Source organism: Aegilops tauschii, chromosome 6 (genome assembly GCF_002575655.3).
Source record: "Aegilops tauschii subsp. strangulata cultivar AL8/78 chromosome 6, Aet v6.0, whole genome shotgun sequence".
NCBI lineage: Eukaryota > Viridiplantae > Streptophyta > Magnoliopsida > Poales > Poaceae > Aegilops > Aegilops tauschii.
The window spans coordinates 368,950,778-368,971,618 of record NC_053040.3 but is presented as its reverse complement, the minus strand read 5'-3'; the positions used below and the strand labels follow the sequence as shown (position 1 = coordinate 368,971,618).

Genomic DNA, 20,841 nt, shown 5'->3' with positions numbered 1-20,841 from the left:
CTTCTTTCGAGTTGATTTTTTTTGCAAACCGGAGTTCTTAAGTTGAACTTTCTGGTTGGATCTTTCATTCGAGTTTTACCTGTGCATTAGTTGAGTACTGATTGTATGCTTGTTTGTTTGCGATAGAGTACCCGGAGTGTGCCGCTTGTTACTTCGAATCGCTAGGTTTTGCGGATCATCAGCAAGGCAAGTAACACTTTGATCATACCCCGTTCATACCCAGTTTTATTGCATTAGATCTATTTCTTCAAACACATTGCATGATTAGGATCTAATAAACTATGGGTATTGGGAAGTAGATGAGGTAGTACCTATTACCTGTTTTCTATCAAACCCTTGGGAGTTACTTCTACGTTGCTTTTATTATTGCCATGCTATGCTCGTAGACGTGGATTGGGTTTGAGTGAAATTCATGACAGATGTGAGATTGTTAATTAATGGTTTACTTAAGGTGGCAACTTAAACTCACATCTGGGTGGATTGAGGTACCTGGGTATTCCAGGATTGCCTGTTTTTCTTTTGGACCGCCACCCAGGTTCAAAGGGATCATGAGATTTTTCATGCTAGAAACTTCCGTGTGCAGCCGCAAGCTATTATGGGCTCTAGCATAGTTGACTAAGTTGTGTGAACTCTTACAGTGGTAGACTAGCAGATGTAGGGGAAAGTAGGTGTAACGGTCTACCCATACGTAAGGTGCAAACACTTCTGAAAGACTGTGTCTTGGTCATCCGTTACTCAAACACCATGTAGTGCGAGTAATCCAACGGAGGAGATCAAGTCTTGTGGGAAAAGTGCACAAACCTCTGCAGAGTGTACAAACTGATCATGATTAGCCGTGTCCCCGGTTGTGGACAACTTGAGTATCTAGTACTTGGATTATCATGTGATTCTCAACACTATGTTACTTCTAATTAATTTTGTTGGGTTATTAATGACTTTTTAATTGGGATTGAGATGCTGTCAACCATCTCAATGTTTCACAACCACCATGATAGTTAAATAAAGTTATTCCTTTTGAAGTAGGATAAAATTGGCTTTTCGCAAAAATGTAACCATAGAGCTTTCCACCAGCCATTTATGCATGTAGTATAGCATTATTATTGTTCATTGCTCTCTATGTGTTACATTGCCAGCATATTCTATGTGCTGACCCGTTTTCGGGCTGCAACGTTTCATGTTGCAGACTTTTCAGACGACGAGTAAGGTGCCTTAGGTCGGGGTCTTATACTCAGTGATGCCGCTGGAGTTGATGGACTCACTATTCTTCCAAGTCTTCCGCTGTTATCGTTTTTAGATGGCCTTAAGCCATGTTTATCATACTTAGTCTCTATGGAGATATCCGATGTAATAAGTGTGTGATTGCTACTCTGTTATAAATCCTCCATTTGTACTGTGCGTGTCAGCATTACTGATCCAGGGATGACACTGGTGCACAGCAGCACAGGCCATTTGAGGTCTGGTCGCTACACCCACAAGCAAATCAATGTGGAGGGTCTTCAGGACAATGCTCATATCTATCCCGGTGTGTATGATGCACTTGGGAGGCTTGGATTGATCCCGTTCGTCATCTTCCATCATCCGTTCAATGAAGATCTTGTGATGCAGTTCTTTGCCACCGTATACTTCCACAGTGATGAGGCTCGTACTATGACTTGGATGTCTGGCACATATGAGTGTGAGGCCCCCATGGCCAAGTTCTCTGACATCATTCCGTACCAGTTCTTTGCTGAGGAGGATCCTGAGTATGGCCGTGCTCGTGAGACTGGAAGAGATAAGGATGAGATTGCCTTTGCATATAAGCCAGAGAGGCTTTCACCACCGGTTCTATCAAGCACTTGAAGCCTACCTATGATACTATGCGTCACATTCTTAGGTACACACTTAATCCTAAGGCCGGGGACTCTCACAATCTGAGGAGCTCCATGTTGGACATCTTTGTCTACCTTCATGACAAGAAGAAAGTGGATGTTCTAGACTTCATGTTCTTTGATCAGGCAGTGTGTTCAGGAGAACAAGTCATGCATCTATGCTCCGTTCATCCAGGCTTTGATTGAGTCTGTCTGCCCCGACAGATACATGGCGAAGTACCGCACCTCCATTCCGAAGCGTGATGCTAACTGGCTTCCAGCTGCTCCTCCACCATATGCACCCTCCAAGAAGGGGCGCAATCCGAGGCCTGAGGATCATGCTACCTTCACTGAGGGTTGTTACTCCATTGCACAGATTCCGCGTGGCAAAGGGGTGCAGGCTCCTTCTGATGCCAGTTTCACTAGAGAGGAGAAGAGGTCTCTTCTGAAGACAGTGGGCAACATGTTCAAGATGTGTCAGTCCATTCAGCACCGTCAGATCAAGGAGATCAATAGGGACAAGCTTGAGAGGCGGCAGAAGAAGGTTGAGCGTGCTGTAGCAGGCGAGCAGGTTGGCCCAGGGTCTGTGGACTTTGATAGTGTGGCCACTCCTCGTTCCTTTCCCATGGCAGGATGGCGCTTTGATGAAGATGATGATGCTTCGAGTGCGCCTCCTCTTGTCTAGGGTCTCGTTAGCATTGCCTTTTCCCTTTTTGTTGTCTTGATGACAAAGGGGGAAAGTGTTATATTAGGAGTGTTTGCAGTTGGGTTGAGATCTCAAGGCCTCGTTTTATTTGGTGGTGTTTAATTGGCTTGAGATACTCTTTTGGTTCGTGGTGTGGTTGTGAGCTACCTTCTTTTAGTTTGGGAGACTAATCATCTTATGCTATGTCATCATGTTATTATTATGCTATCTCTCGTTACTTGCTCACCACACCTTTGCATGAGATATAGGCACCGTTATAGGTTTTATGTTGTTGATATCATGCATTTACAATATTGATCTAAGGGGGCCCTCATATGTGTGTGCTTTATGCATACTCAAGCATATCATTCTATCCTTGCACACATATAGGGGGAGCTCTCGTGATCAGCTATTGTCTCATGGCTATTCTCGTTGTTATATCTTTTTTGCCATGTCCTAATCATGTTGTCATCAATGCACCAAAAAGGGGGAGATTGAAAGTGCATGTGGCACTTAAGTATATTTTGGTGTGATGACAATATATAGGAACTAATATCGGTTGCTAAAGTCTATCTTAGGATATTGGTTCTATGAAGATTCCCTTGGAGTTGTGTAACCCCCCCAAATTCAAAAAGGTTAAGGCGTGGTTGACCGACGACTTGAAGATTTTCGTTTGGTTCGTTTTGAGTCGTAGGAAAAACCGCACTATCAAGAGGGGTCATTGTGGAATGAATGTCGTGTGGGAATGCCTCCTATATTCATACACCTGCCCTCCCACACCTCCTTTTTTATTCCTCTTTGAGTTGTGCTTTGTCGCGGTGTCCTGGTGGTTCTTCAGTAAGTTTCTGGACACCCCGTGTGCACGGGGTCTCTGACCCCCGTGCGCACGGGGTACCATGAAAGTTACTGGACACCCCGTGCGCACAGGGTCCTGGACCCCCGTGCGCACAAGGTGGTTGGATTTCCCCTGGACACCCCGTGCGCACGGGGCTAACTTGGCCCGTGCGCATGGGGTCCAACGGGCAGAAATCCCCACCCGGCCAAGAACACTATAAAAGCCCCTTCTTCCACCTCCAACCCCTAACTCTAATGTCTTGTTGAGCTCCACCATTTCTACACCTCCTTTTGCTCATTACTCTCAATCCCTCCACCCAAACTTGTTGAAACTTTGGGGATTGGGAGAGCAAGACCTGATCTACACTTTGACCAAACCAAATCGTGTTCCCCACAATATTTGTCCACCATTGAATTGTTACTCTTGGAGCTTGGGCTCCTAGGCAGTTAGAGGTTCCTCCAGAAGCTTCCTTGCTTGTGGTGTGCTCCGGAGAAGTTTGTAAAGATGTGGTGGTCGCCTTCAAGACCAACCCCGAGTGATTCAAGGCTCATCCGTTGGGGGTGACTCGAAGGAGATTACGGTGAGCCTTCGGTGGCGTTCCGCAAACTTTGGCTCCGGCACCGCTCCAAACGGAGAGTAGCTCTTCCCCAAGGAAGAGTGAACTTCGGGTTAAAATTCGCGTCCTCGTCTCACTTGTGGTTAATCCTTTCCCCCACCTTACTTTGCTTTATATGCTTGTTGGCTTGCTACTTAGATTGCTGCCTAGCATATTTAGCTTGGATCTTGCTTGTCATATAGGTTGCATTCACCTAGTTGCATATCTAGTGAACCCTATTTATCCGATAAGCCTTAAAATTGACAAGAAAGATTAAAATTTGTAGTCTCCTATTCACCCCCCTCTAGTCGACCGTATTGATCCTTTCACAGACTCGTCAAGTTTAACCTGAGTATTCCGCATGTGCAAAACTGTCTTGCACCCGTTGTATGTGAACGTAGAGTCTATCACACCCGATCATCACGTGGTGTCTCAACACGACGAACTGTCGCAACAGTGCATACTCAGGGAGAACACTTATACCTTGAAATTTTAGTTAAGGGATCATATTATAATGCTACCGCCGTACTAAGCAAAATAAGATGCATAAAAGATAAACATCACATGCAATCAAAATATGTGACATGATATGGCCATCATCATCTTGTGCTTTTGATCTCCATCTCCAAAGCATCATCATGATCTCCATCGTCACCGGCTCGACACCTTGATCTCCATTGTTGCGTCGTGGTCGTCTTGCCAACTATTGCTTCTACAACTATCGCTAACGCATAGTGATAAAGTAAAATAATTACATGGCATTTGCATTTCATACAATAAAGAGACAACCATAAGGCTCCTGCCAGTTGCCGACAACTTTTACAAAACATGACCATCTCATACAATAACGTATATCACATCATGTCTTGACCATATCACATCACAACATGCCCTGCAAAAACAAGTTAGACGTCCTCTACTTTGTTGTTGCAAGTTTTACGTGGCTGCTACGGGCTTCTAGCAAGAACCGTTCTTACCTAAGCATCAAACCACAATGGTGATTTATCAAGTTTGCTGTTTTAACCTTCAACAAGGACCGACTGCAGTCAAATTCGATTCAACTAAAGTAGGAGAAACAGACACCCGCCAACCACCTTTATGCAAAACTAGTTGCATGTCTGTCGGTGGAACCGGTCTCATGAACGTGGTCATGTAAGGTTGGTCCGGGCCGCTTGATCCAACAATATCGCCGAATCAAATAAGACATTGGTGGTAAGCAGTATGACGATCACCGCCCACAACTCTTTGTGTTCTACTCGTGCATATCATCTACACATAGACCTAGCTCGGATGCCACTGTTGGGAAACGTAGAATGCAATTTCAAAAAAAAATCCTACGCTCACGCAAGATCTATCTAGGAGATGCATAGCAATGAGAGGGGGAGAGTGTGTCTACGTATCCTCGTAGACCGAAAGCAGAAGCGTTTGACAACGCGGTTGATGTAGTCAAACTTCTTCTCGCTCCGACCGATCAAGTACTGAACGTACGGCACTTCCAAGTTCTGCACACGTTCAGCCCGATGACGTCCCTCGAACTCTTGATCCAGCAAAGTGTCGAGGAAGTAGATGAGTTCCGTCAGCACGACAGCGTGGTGACGGTGATGGTGAAGTGATCCGCGCAGGGCTTCGCCTAAGCACCGCGAGAATATGACCGAGGGTGTAATCTGTGGAGGGGGGCGCCGCACACGGCTAACAGATGTTGTTGTGTGTTCTAGGCGCCCCCTCCCCATGTATATATAGGTGGGAGAGGGAGGGGAGCAGCAAGGGGGCGCACCAAGTAGGAGGAATCCTACTTCGGTGCCTCCCTAATTCGGCCTCCCCCCTTCCATAAGTTCCGGAGGGGAAGGAAGGAGGAGGGAGGAGGGAAGGAAGGGGGAGGCCGAATCCCTCCCCTTCCTTCTCTCTTCCCCTCTTTCCTTCTCCTCTGGTTCGGCCCATATGGGGGGCGCAGCAGCCCCTGCTGGCTGCTGCGTTTCCCCTCTTGGCCCATTAGGCCCATATCTTTTGTCGGGGGTGCCCGGAACCCCTTCCGGTGACCCGATATGTACCCGGTACCCTCCGGAACACTTCCGGTGTCCGAATACTATCGTCCTGTATATCAATCTTTACCTCACGACCATTTTGAGACTCCTCATCATGTCTGTGATCTCATTCGGGACTACGAACAACATTGGTCACCAAATCACATAACTCATATAATACAAAATCGTCATGGAACGTTAAGCATGCGGACCCTACGGGTTCGAGAACTATGTAGACATGACCGAGACACCTCTTCGGTCAATAGCCAACAACGAAAACTGGATGCTCATATTGGTTCCTACATATTCTACGAAGATCTTTATCGGTCGAACCGTAATGACAACATACATTATTCCCTTTGTCATCGGTATGTTACTTGCCCGAGATTCGATCGTCGGTATCTACATACCTAGTTCAATCTCGTTACCGGCAGGTCTCTTTACTCGTTCTGTAATACATCATCTCGTGACTAACTCATTAGTCATTTGCTTGCAAGGCTTATTATGATGTGCATTACCGAGAGGGCCCAGAGATACCTCTCCGATACTCGGAGTGACAAATCCTAATCTTGATCTATGCCAACCCAACAAACACCTTCGGAGATACCTGTGGAGCATCTCTATAATCACCTAGTTAAGTTGTGATGTTTGATAGCACACAAGGTATTCCTCCGGTATCCGGGAGTTGCATAATCTCATTGTCGAAGGAATATGTATATGACATGAAGAAAGCAATAGCAGCAAAACTGAACGATCAATATGCTAAGCTAACGGATGGGTCTTGTCCATCACATCATTCTCCTAATGATGTGATCCCGTTCATCAAATGACAACACATGTCTATGGTTAGGAACTTAACCATCTTTGATTAACGAGCTAGTCTAGTAGAGGCTTACTAGGGACACATTGTTTTGTCTATGTATCCACACATTATCAAGTTTCCAGTTAATACAATTCTAGCATGAATAATAAACATTTATCATGATATAAGGAAATATAAAATAACAACTTTATTATTGCCTCTAGGGCATATTTCCTCCAGGACCACCTTTCTTGATTGCACTGGATCGATAAAGACTAGTAGATTGCTCTCCCATACTCCACTATGGATGAGCCACTCTTCAGCACATCTTCACAAGTCCATTGTCACCACAATGGACGGCAAACTTCAAGCATGATATCTTCGTGATGCTCCACTTGAACTTGCACACCGCAATCTTGATGACGATCACCACTTGATGTCATCCTTCATGGGTTTTATGCGATCTTCCTCTTGACGCAAGCCCATGGAAACAGACCTAACCCCACATAGAACTCTCACGTAGGCCATGGGTTAGTACACAAAGCGTAATGGACAATGCTTATCATATCATGGGATCACTTGATCCTTCTCGGTACATTTTCTACCCTTTGTGTGTTGATCAACTTGATTCACTCTTTGACTTAGTCATGATCAACCTTGTATCATGTCTTCTCTATGACCAATCTTTGGATAATTCCTTGAATAACACCTTGGTCATCACATAATCTCCTTGAAACCAAAAATGGACTTCAAGAAATGCCTATGGACAGATCCTTCGAATATAACTCAAGGCAACCATTAGTCCATAAAAAATGTCACCAATTACCAAAACCACACATAGGGGCACAATGCTCTTTCACGCTGGATCCCGACGGGAACCTTGATTTTTCCCTGGACGAGAAAAGCACGGGCCAGATCGAGCCAAGGAAATCGTGCGCGTTATTTGGGCGCATTCCTTGGGGAGGGATCCCTTCCCGACCCGCGCCTTTTCCCTGGGGAAACGTTCCACGCCCCAGGGGTCGGGGAGAGAAGCCACCGAAAGGCGACGGTGACCAAGATTTAGTCTTTCGCCTTCGAGCTTCTCTGCCAGCGAGGGGTTACCTTCTCTCCCCTTGTTCTCATTTGGACACCTGAGGTAGAGGGAACATGCCCCGCGTGGTGGGAGGGATCCCATATGCACATGGAAATGTCTCCCTAGTGGTTTACTGCCCTGGTTTACTCCTCCCCAACAACCAAATGAGGCCTTAGGGCATCTCCAATGGAAACCTGCAAATTTCCTCCCGCATTCAGTCGCGGATAGGGGGACCAGTCCGTGGACACGGATGCGGGAGGCCGCCATCCAACACTAGCCGCATACATTTTGACAACAACTCAAACTGATCAGACGAAATTCGATCAAACACGATCTAATTTCATATAAACACAACCGAATTTCATATAAACATGATGGATTTCATTTAAACTTGAAGGATTTCATCTATACATGACAAATGTTATTACATTTACATCAACTAAGCGGAGCTCATCTGGCTAGGTCTAAATGGTCGACGACGCCCATTCCCCATGTCCGGCCATGAACCAAGAGAACTAAAGCTTCGACGCTCTCCAGCTCTGCCTTCATAACGCCTGCCTCCGAAGGCCCGTAAAGTGAAGTTGTCCGCCTCCACATTGCCACCAAGCAACTAATCGGCTAAAGATGCTCATCCCACCAAGCTTGGCATCGACGGGAGGGGAGGAGCGGTGGCCTTCCTGGGACCAGAGCGGCAGCGACCTACCACGCACTACTCTTCCTCGCTGCTGGTGGCGCCCGCAGACGTGCCGGCTTCTTCGTGGTGGCGACGGGGCATGGCCTTGGCGTTGTCCTCCTCCTCCTCGCCTGTCTCGACGAACAATGCCTTGCTCGTGTCGTCGTCGCACTCATTGCCGGCGACCGCCACCTCTGCCACCCGTTGTCGGTACCGCTAGCGGGCGGGGCGGATCTCGCGGGCGGAGCGGCAGGACTCGAGCAATGCCTCCTGCTCCGCCAGGTCCGCGTCCGGCGCGACCATCCTGCTGGCGGCGACCTAATCCTCCGCATGCAGATGCTCCTGGAGGAGGTTGTCGTTGTAGTTGGTGTTGGCATGCGCCTCCCAGAACTGCTCCTCCCCCTCCTCCCGCACCATGTCCATGGTCATGGTGTAATGCACCGGCGAGGGTGGAGTGGAGGAGGAGGGTGGCGCTGGCTCGTCGGAGGAGGCGTCCTCCATTTGCACGTCGTCGTCGGAGGCGTCCTCCGGCTGCCTACCAGCCTGCCAGTCGACAGCAATGGTGGCCAGCTCCTTCTTCTGCTCCGACGTCAGCCCGTCCCAACTAGCTTTGGCGGCGGAGGGATCCATGGCGGGGAGTGGTACAGAGAGGGATGACTGTGGCTATGGCCGGGGCACCGGGGCAGCGGTTTATATAGCACCGGTGGGTGGGAGAGGGACCGTCAGTTGGCGCCGGAGGAGACGCCTCGGCAACCGCGTGCCATCAATGCGGGTGGCAGACGGACGAGCGGGCGGCCGTTGTGTCGTTTGAACGTGCGACAGTCGCCTGCAGAGGGAAGTGGCGCGGGCCGCGTTCTCTCGGCCGGCGCGCGGCTTCAATGCCGGCGCCAGTGAGCGATCGCGTCTGCTCTGGCCGGACATGAATGCGGGCGCTGACGCTCTGGAGCGGCGCTGACCGAAAACGCGCGGGAGGAGGGAGGGGTTTTTGGTGGGTCAGGGCGGTCAGAAGCGGGCTTAGGATCGGCCCGGACTCCCGCAAACCTCCCTCACATTTGTCTTCGGTTTGCCGGAGAAAACGCATCCTGACTATGCCACGGACCGATACAGGACCGCATTGGATGACTTCCATGGTTCGAACAGTTGACGGAGCTTAGAGGGTCAGTGTTGGAGATGCCTTTAGGAACTGTATTCTTCCTTGTATTATATGCATCTGCCTCTACGCCTTAACTCTGCAATACTCCGTCCGTCCGGAAATACTTGTTCTACAAATGGTTGTATTTAGACTCATTTTTAGTTATAAATACATCCATTTTATCCATTTTCAGGACAAGTATTTCCGGACGAAGGGAGTATATAGATAACGAAAATATTCGTGCCACCCTTATGAATCTGTGGATCGTCACATCTGGGTTGGACACATTGGACAACTTGAACAGAGAGCATCTTTTTCTAGTCCCTCCGCATGTTGTCCAATCCAGAGACAAGATTAAATTACAGAAGATACCTTAGCGAGATCGTCCACTAGCTTCGAATAATTCGATTTTTCGCAGCACTTTTTTCCTTCTGCGATGTAAAACAGCATCGTCTAGATTATATATGTTCCTATCCGGTGGTCAAGTCCAAAGGATAGCATATTCCCCTTGCCCTAGATTAGCTAGAAACACTTGACGTGTGTTCTTCGTCCTATATTAATAGCATTTTTGTTGTTGTAAATTTCTTTCGGAGGAATGGAGGATCACATGACGGTGCAGGCGTGTACGTTGTCGTCGTTGAAGAGCGCGAGCGCGCGGTCGTCGAGGACGTGCGTGAAGGCGTGGCCGGGGTAGTAGCCCACCACCGGATCGTTGTAGCCGTGGAGGTGGTACTTGTGCGTGGGCAGGTACGTGTCGTCCTCCAGGTACTGTATCGCGAACGGGTAGTACCCGGCGTCGTACGGCCACGGCCAGAACTCGGCCGCCCTCCCCGTGCGCCGCGCCGCCCGGAGCACCCTCCGCCGGTCCACGTACCCCGTCACTGTCACCTTCTGCGTGTCCATGTCGATCTCCACCGTGCTCACTCCTGCACGTACGAGAGTTGGATCGCACGTCTGTGTTTCTGCTGAATGAGGATATATAATACGTGCCTTCGAGCCGGGACATGGCCTTCCTTATTCTCTTCTCGCAGCCCTCGCAGTCCATGTGGACATTCATCTCCACGATCTTGCATTTCAAGCCCAAACAAGCAATGATCAAACTGAAATGAAGTTAACAATGGCATGATATCATGTAAAGTAATACTCCCTCCGTCTGGAATTAGTTGAGCTCAAATGGATTCGAGCGTCAACTAATACGTTTAGATGCATCCGATTTGAGCATCAACTAATTTTGAATGGAGGAAGTATCTGTTTCCTTTTTTACTTACGGACAGGGCGTTCGACGAGGCAGTGCTCCTCCGCGTCCTCCAAAAGCGTAGCATGCTCACTCCAACAGCCGGCAACGTAGGAACGGCCTGGTGTGGATGAAAGAAGGCTGCAGGCTGGAAGTCCATAAATACTGCATGAGCAGACGCCAATGCACGGTGGATATCATATCAACTCGACATGGCATGAGAGAACATTAAGATGCAGAGATGCTCGGGCATTGGCATCGATGCCTCCGAGCTCGAGGAGATGTATACGCGAGACGGGTCGATGCAGGACCAATTCCTTCTGGTTAATCTGTTGGCCGTACGTGGAAGGTTTAGACATGTCGGACAGGAATCATGTTATCCTCGTTAAGATTTTTGATAAATCACACATAAAAAGAATTAACGAAATCAAGACAAAATGCAGGGTGTGACTCGCCTCTTTATTATTCAGATTTCAAGAGAGACTGCTAAATACTCATGTGTTGCATCGGGAGCAACTTCATTCTAGTGGTTCAATAAAATATTGATTCGGTTGAGATTGAGGTACATTGCGGGAAGAGAATCCATAGGCAAGGTAAAGAAATATATGATATGATTGAGATTGTGTACGTACAACGAGTTGATTTTGTTGTTTACTTGCAAGAGATTTTATGTTATCAAGGATTTATTTGATTTATGTTGATTGCTTTTGAAAGTGATTTCTTTCCTGAAAAACGAGGAGATTGGGGGTCAGTTATGAAAATATTAATGAGGGTGATCATATGGTTTAGATAAAAAATCGGTGGGAGTGAACATGTATCGATGGTAGGATGAAAGTGAAACCAACAAACTCTCCTTGAATAGTAGAGATTAGCTTCACCCTCGTCTCACACACATGGACCGAACCAAAAGCGCTTTGATATGTTTTTTCTCCTATTTTTCCTCTTGTTTTCTGTTTATTTCCTTCTTATTTTTTTTCATTTTCTTATTTTGCCTTTTTTCCATTTATTCTTTTCCTTTTGACATTTGTAAATAATAAAAAATGATTTTATTTGGTATATATGTATGACTTTTTTTCAAAGATAGATGAAAAATTCTCATTTATTTTAAAACTTTATTTACATTTTATATTTTTATAGTTTTCAATGTTAATAATTTTAAATTTTCTTTTTTGGTAAATACATGAATATTATTAGAAAAGATTGAACAAACGAAATTATGAACATCTCTTTAAGGAACATGCACATTTTTCTCACATGTGAACATTTCTAAAAAAACATGAACACTGAGTTAAACGATTTTTTGGGGTCAAGATATGAACATATCTTTAGGATATATGCAAAAAAATCACATAAATTAGCATCTACTAAATGCATATTTAAAAAAAAATACACAAACATGTCGACATAGATGAACATTTTCAAAATACATGACAAAATAGATGAAATTTTGTTTTTGTGAAACCATGTGCACCAAAACTTGGTAAAAAATTATGGCAGCTTCAGATAGCTTTGGCGACCACCAATCCAACTCCTCTCCGCTTTGCCAGCCACCACCGGCGCTGGCCACGCTCTCAGCACCTCGCTCAATCCCTGGCTCCCAACCACAACTTACGGGCTTAGTGTGGAGAATGGAAGACGAAGGTGTGCGCGTGTTTTCTGTTCGCATTCATCCATGCCGGCGATGAGGATCAAGTCGGCTCTGCCGCCCACCCCCTTTACCGATGAAGCCCTCGGTGGATCCCTGAAGGTTCCCTTGCTCAATCTAGCTCATTCGGATTAGGATCCCATCCCTTTGTCTCGTCAAATCCATGCGGGTGGTGAAGAGATGGAGTTGGCCCTAGTTTTGTCGCCGACGGTTGTCGTGCTTGGCTTGTATCCTACGTCGCGAAGCTCAAACCTTGTTGCTCCATAATTAGGGATGGGGAAGGTGTGGATCTCCCGGTTTGGTGCCGCCTATGATGAATATATTGAGGTGGTGCCTCAGATGAATATATTGAGGTGGTGCCTCAGATGCCTCTGTGCTCCTCCTCCATTGCAGGAGGCCTCGATTCTGAAGTTGCTCATGGCACCGACGATGCAGGCACGAGCTGGTGCCGCAGGCGACCACACCTGTTTGTGGATTGCCCTAATGTTGGTGCCGATTCAGTGCCGCCTACTTGCGATCCGGTGGAGGCTGTGGGTGCTTTGCCAGGGGCTGGTCCCTGGATTTTTGTGGGAGGGAGGTGTCACCCCCTTGGCCATGGGGCTTGCAACCAAGCTTCCAATTCGTCCCCACTACATTGTGCGAGGATTGAGCAAACCGCCACCTTCAGATGAATAACTCATGGTCGATGCTTTTGTTGCTTTGCTGCTATTCGTGGTGGGCTGAGACATGACACTAGGTGAGCGGCATATGACTCATAATAACATGCATATAAGGACCTCCTATTTGGTGCATTGTGCGTCCAAATCTGCATAAACGCATTTGCAGGGCCACCTGGGCCGCATTAGCGAGCGCTGATGAGTTATTTTCACTAATCTATATCTTTCATGTTTATTTCGTTTCTTCGTTTATTTTGTTTTAAGTCTTTTTTTAACATGAACATCTTTTCTCATGTGAATATAGCTACAAAACATTTTAAGGCAAAAATGTATGAACATTTTAGAATTACAGGGATGTTTTATACAAATGTGTGTGTTTTAAAAGAATTGGTCATTTAAAAAAATTGTCAACTTGTTTAAAAAGAGTATGAACATTTTAAAAAAGATGGAACAATTTAAAAACATGATTTTGTAAAAGAATTGTGAATATTTTTTAACAAACATGATTTGTTTTAATTTTACGAACATCTTTTTAAAGCTTGGGAGTGCGTGCAACTGGGCCGGCCCATCGCGCAGGAGGCCACAGGCCACAACCTCGTTTTTTTTCTGATTTTTTCCATGTTGTTGTTTCTGTTTTTTGCATTCTTTTTTGTTAACTTTTGTTTATACTTCCAAATAATCTAAATATATATATTACAGAAAATATTTTACGTAAACCTTGAAAAAATGTTAGTCAGACATTTGAAAAATGTTAAATATGTTTGCAAAATGTTTCAAATTTATACAAAAATACAATGTGTAAGAAAAAATTTGATCATGTATTTTAGAAAAATTAATCAAGCAATTCGAAAATGTTAATCAAGTATTAAAACATGTACAAGCGTTTAACAAATGTTAAATGTGTATGATATTTTCTCAGATATACAAAAACTATGTAATGTGTATAAACATGTAATCATATATTTAAAAAATGCGAAACATGTATAACAAAAGTTCTTGATATATATTACAAATATACATTAAATAAACGAAATATGTATATGGCAACCGTGTAGCAGATTGCAAAAACGATCACACCCATCCAACACCGTCAGATCCCAATCTCCCTCAAAACACGTCCGCTCCTTTCGATAAATAATCATGACGAGTGCTCCACCATGAATCCCCTTCTTCCCACTGCCACCTCCCTGTTTCTCACGCGCCTACATCGATGAAGCTCCAATCCATGTTATGCTGCTGACCATCCCTACATCAGCATGGTGCCGTTGTCCGGGGGAGACGCCGATAAGGAGGGGGAGCCGCGGGAACGGCGCCGCCGACAGAGATGAGCTGCGGCAGCGAGGTGCGGTCCAAGGGTGGTAGAGGAGGCCGTTCCATGGACGACGAGAAACGATTGGGTTCATGGTCGTCCGGGGCGGCGACCGAGCGCGCGCCACGAGCTCCCGACATCGCTGCCGATAGGCATAGGTTGGAAGTGCGGCGGCCATGGCTAGACCTCCTTGGCGTCGGGGACCACGAACAGGAGCGCTTCTGCGGCGGACGCGCGTGCTGATCCAATTCTGAAACAGGAGCACTTCAGCGGCGGTCAAGCGTTGGGCCCAGGCGCACGCCGGAGCCGCAGAAGCAGCCCTACTCGCTGGCCATCGGCATCGGCAGCGGCATGTCGCTCCTATACCCGAAGCAGCCGCAGACCTCCGCCGACGAGAGCCTCCACGGCCTCCACGGACTCACGCCCGAGCCACCAGGTCCTGCACACAACGTCGTCACTCCGCTGTTGCTACTGAATGCGTCAGTGAATATGGTGTGTTCTCCTTGGTTCAGTTTACCTTACTGAACTAGTTCAGTGGCTGGTTCCAGCAGCGCCTACTAACCACTCGTGATGAATCCCTCAAGGTGGTGATGATGATTGAATGAACAATCTATTTTTCGCAAGAACGGTTCATTAAGATGAAGACATGGTTAGTATACAAGTAGTACTTACTACTACCTCCGTTCGGAAATACTTGTCTTCGAAATGGATAAAAAGGATGTAACTAGAACTAAAATACATCTAGATACATCTATCTCTTGAACAAGTATTTCCGGATGGAGGAACATTGTAGGCAAACTTTGCTGAAAAAAACGAAGCAAAAATATTTGCATGTTTTTTAACAAATTCCCCATGCCTTGCTTCAGTTTAATTGTTAACATCACCTAAGATAGAAGAAGTAAGTGGCACAGTATGCTGACGAGCAAGAAGAACTCAGAGAGGTGGACGTGCAATAACCAAAAGAAACTGATCGGCAGATTTTTGGCTTCCTTTTCCCCACTTTTGTTGGGGTCAGGATCATGTATTACCATGATCTATAATCTTTGGGCACATGAGTTGGTCACTGGGTTTTGAGGATTCTCACATTTTTGTGTTAGTGATTAGCATTTGGAATTTCCTTGGACGTATTTTAGGGGCTTCTTTTCGGAGACTATTTTCAAGTATGAATTATGATTTATGAGGCACCTCTTTTGTTGACCTTTTACATCTCATCTGTGAGCAGTATATTTTGCTTAGTTCATATGGAAGAGCTCCAATAGAGAGTGTGTCCTGCAACACTAATTAATGTTCATGTTGATTAAGCTTTTTCTAAAATACATTTATTTAGAACTATTACAAAACATTTACCCATTTGAATCGAAAGATCTGATCAAGGGTAATAGGGAACTTGTATTCTAATCGGGAGGGAGCAGAATAGAGTAGCAGGTCTTTTTAGCCAAATTAGTGTGGTAATTTTTGTGTACATTGCTCATGATCAAACAATGTGGTAACTTTTGAACCGGGGGTAGTTATTGAAAACATGCCTTTGTAACTTCTTTGCAAATAGCATAATAATATACACACCATGACCTGATAAATTACATACAAGCACCACGGTAATTTGACCCAAGAAAAAATTTATTGAAAAATATACCCCAGTAACTCATGTGTAAAATAACATGGTAATATACACACAATAAAGCTGATAACTCATATATAAATAACACGGTAACTTTTGACTCGGGTAAAAAATGTTGAAAAAGCATATCCTCCCCCGATAACTTCTATGCAAATAGCATGATAATATACTCACTGCAGATGTGATAATTTGGACACAAATAACACGGTAACTTTGACCAAACGAAATTTTTTTGTTAAAAATATACCCCGGTAACTTATGTGAAAATAGCACGGTAACATATTATCTGCATACCCGTTAACTTACGTACAAACAGCGCGATAATTTTGATCAAAGGGAAAAATGTTGTTGAAAAATATACACCCCCAGTAACTTATGTGATAAATAGCACCGCGTTCCCGATGACTTACATACAAACATCATGGTAACTTTGACCAAAGAAAAACAAAGTTGTTAAAAAATATTCCCACAGTTGATGTGAAAATAGCACAGTAATACGCGTACCCAATTTTTTACGTACAAACACTGCGGTAACTTTGACCAAAGGGAAAAAGTTGTTGAAAAACCATACCCCGGTACTTATGTGAAAATGACACGGTAATATAAGAACCACATAGTGGATAATTTATGTACAAACATCGCGGTAACTTTGTCCAAAGGGGAAAAAGTTATTGAAAACTGCACCCCGGTAATTTATTTGAAAATAGCACACGGTAATATATGAACCACATATCTGACAATTTAGTACAAACACCACGGTAAACTTAACCGGGGGGAAATAGTTATTGAAAAGATTGCCCCCGATAACTTCTATGTAAATAGTATGATAATATACAAACTGCATACCTCATAACTTAAGTACAAACAACATGGTAACATTTTTTACTAGGGTGGGGGGGGGGGGGGGGGGGTATTGAAAAATATCCTCGGGTAACTTCTATATAAATAGTATGATAATATACGAAGCTCACACAATAACTTAAGTACAATCACCACGGTAACATTTGACAAAGGGAAAACGTTGTTTACGAACATACCCCGGTAATTTCTATGTAAATAGTGTGGTAATATATGACCCTCATTTCTGATAACTTGAGTGCAAACACCGTGGTAATTTGCATCTGAAAAGGAGGGAAGGGGATTTCTGGGTTTGTGGACCGTGTGAACCGATATGAAACATGCAGAAAAAAAGATAGAACTAGAATGCATAGTCCAAAACCCAAACAAATGAGGCTGGTGTTTTGGATTTTTAGTTACTGTTGGTTGTCTTTTTTTTGTTTAATCTCGTCTTAGGTAGATACATCTAGCATGTAGATTGAATCTAATCAATAAAGGTGGCTAGCACAGCTGGATGTCATTACATTCAGTATATTTGACGGTGTGGGTTTGGTCCCACGTTTGTTCCCTTTTTGTGCCTATTTTTAAATAGCTGACTGCCTAGAAAATCGGGTGGACCCCGCAACCTCAGAGTTGGTTTGTTCGAGGGGAGGTGGGATCTTGACAAATATCACAGTCCTTAAATAAAAGTCGACATCAGAAACATATATCTTTAAAAACTTAATTTATATTTAAGAATTGTTAAACATGTATATAAAAATGTTCCTAATGTATACCAAAACTGTACATTGTGTGTGAAAAACTGTTTATTGCCAACAACAAAAATTAACGTGTATTTACAAAGTGTTAACCATGTATTTAAAAAAATGTACAATACATGCATTTAACAAAATGTACATTGTTTACTTAAAAAATGTTTAATGTGTATAAAAAAAATTGTATGTGTACACTTAAAATTTACATTATGTACAAAAAAAGTATATACATGCTAATAAAAGAAACCGATGAAACCAGAAAAGAAACAAAAGCAGAGCGAAGAAAACAAATAAAGGAACAAAGAAAATCTAAGTAAAACGGAGGAAAAAATAAAAACCAAATGAAAACCAAAGAAAATCGATGGAAAAGAGTGGAAACAATGAAAATAGTAACAAACAAAGAAACCAAAGGAAAACAAAGAGGCAATTAAAAATAAAAAACAATGAAAACCAAAGAAAAAGAAGAAAACCAGGAAAAAACCGTTGAAAATAGAGAAGAATGGTGAAAATAGCCGAAAATCAAAGAACAGAAAAATGTTGAAAAATAAACAGAACAGAAAAACTGAAGAAAAACAGAAAAGCAACAAAAAAACTGAAAGAAAAAACTGCCGAAAACCGTCGAGAGAGCAGCGACGGACGAAACATCGCTGAGACTGGGCCGGCAAAGTACTGTCATCCACAAAAAAGCTTCAGACGAGATGAGAGCTACTCTTGCATTAAGCGTAATGTGGGGGAGCTCCTATGGACGCTCTCTGCGTCAAAGAGCCGACGCTTCGCACAGAGCACGCCTAACCTGGGCTGGCCCATATTGGAGTGGCAATTCTCGAGGTGGAGAAAACGGACGCTCTCTGCGTCAAAGAGCCGACGCTTCGCACAGAGCACGACTCACCTGGGCTGGCCCATATTGGAGTGGCAATTCGCGAGGTGGAGAAAACGGCAAAAACTGGAGCGCTACACATGGGTATCAAACTCTTTTTTTTAGGGGGGTATCGAACTCTAGACTTCGCAGTAATGTGCGTGTTGTACTAGCCACTCCAACAGACAAGCTTCTATGATGGATAAGCAACGGAGAGTTTAAACAAGCAAACAACATCGACAAAATCTAAATCGAACCAACGACCTGCTGCCCGTGAACCAAAAATCGCTAGCCACTGAACTCCTAGAAATTTGTACGTAAAAAAGCAACCCGGTGCATATGAACTATAAAATCAAATAGATTTAATGAAATTTCAAAAGTTATTTAGATTTTGAAAAATCTAAATATTTTTTGAAACACAAAAATTTTGAAATTCAGGAACAAAAATTTTCATAACACAAACATTTCATTAAAAACGTGAACATTTTTGGAGTTTCTCAAACATTTCTTGAAAAAAGGACCAAAATGGATAATGAAACAGTTTTTGAAATTACAAACAACCGTTTAAAAAATAGAAATTTTTTCTGAAAAATAGGAACAACATTTCAAAACGCAAACATTTTTAGAAATTATGAACAAATTATTCAAAATGCAATCATTTCTCAAAAATTCTCTAAAATTTGGTTGAATTTGCGATCAAATTTTGAAAACCTGAACAATTATTGAATATGTGAACAAATTTGGAAAAGCTAGAATATTTTTTGAAATTCCCAAACATTTAATGAATTTGTGAGTTTTTCTTGAAAACAATAACATTTTTCAGAATTACGAACAAATATTTTCAAAATGCGAACATTTTGTGAAACTACGAACAATTTTTCGAACATTCTTCGAATTTGCGAACAAAAATTTGAGAAAACAAACATTTTTATAAAATGTGAACAAATATCGAAATGCTAGATTTTTTAAATTCCTAATCATTATTTGAATATTTGAACAAATTTTTAAAATGCGAACATTTTTTAAATTCACTACACATTTCTTGAATTAGTGAACAAAATTTCAAAAACATGAACAGTTTATGATATTGGAGAACAAATTTTTCAAACTGGAACTTTTTTGAAACTCCTGCAAAAACAGAAACGTAAACATTTTTGAAATTTCTGAGCAATTTCTGAAAATAGAAACATTTTATGAAATCGTGAATATTTTTTAAATGCTGTGAAAATTTTGAAAAAAAACATTGTGAACAACTTTAGAAAACCAGGAACATTTTGTGAAATTCGCGAACATTTTTTGAAAAATACAAACATTTTTTGAATTTAATAACAATTTTTTTAAATAGTTTCATCTTTTAATAACATTTTAAAAAAATTTGGAACAATTTTGGAAACATGAACTTAAAAAAGGAAATATAAACTTTGAAAATATTAAAAGAAAAAGGAAAACAACCCGAAAAAGAAAAGAAAAAGGAAAAAGAAACAGAAACAGTAAAACAAAAAAAACAGAAAAACAGTTTAAAAACAAAAAAAACTGGTTCACGGTACCTCCTAGAAGTTTCCTAAAACCATAAAAATCCCGGCCAGAAACCACGAGAAGGTTCGCAAAACCATAATAAGGGATTAAACGGGCCGGGCCAAGTCTATCTCCCGCTCGATGTCTTTGTGCGAAAGGTGGACAACTTGCCGTATCGGATTTCCTATTTGCCGCACGATGCGTCAAAGTGTCGACGAATCGCACAGGGGGGATTTGACTAGCGAGCGGTTTGGGCCGGCCCATCTTTAGCGTAGGTTTTGGGATCTTTCTAGAGCGTTCCCAGCCGGTTCTTACTGGTTTTGGGAACCATCTAGAAGGTTCCTGAACCGGTTTTTTATTTTTCCTTTTTTACTTTTTCTATTTTTTCTTCTTCCCTTTTCTGCTTCTTTTTTCTTTTCTTTTTGTTATTTTTTTGTTTTCTTTCAGTTTTCCTTTTCAAGTTAATTTCTCTTTTCAACAAATTTTCTTTCTTTATTTTTCATTTATTTTTATTTGCTTCTCTTTTTGCAAAAATATTCAAGTTTTGTTCATGTTTCCAAACAAATGTTCAGTTTTCAAAAAAATGTTCTCAAAATTCAAAAATTGTTCTCTATACACAAAAAAGTTCAAAACTTTCGAAATTCAGAAAATGTACCAGATTTAAAATTTTTGTTCATGTATTCAAAACAAAATCACGGTTCCAATTTTTTTTGGGATTTTCAAAAATTGTTCTCTGTTTCAAAATTTGATCTCA

General features: G+C 43.1%; 1 protein-coding gene across 1 annotated transcript; it reads right to left on the bottom strand.

The window, feature by feature from the left end:
• Positions 1–10,265: 10,265 nt before the first annotated feature.
• On the bottom strand, positions 10,266–10,984 carry LOC109740734 (heavy metal-associated isoprenylated plant protein 45-like). Its single transcript, XM_020299785.1, has 3 exons — positions 10,931–10,984; positions 10,653–10,728; positions 10,266–10,588 (listed from the first exon to the last, which is right to left on the bottom strand). Exons 1-3 carry the CDS (start codon positions 10,982–10,984, stop codon positions 10,266–10,268), a joined length of 453 nt encoding a protein of 150 aa, XP_020155374.1.
• Positions 10,985–20,841: the final 9,857 nt, after the last annotated feature.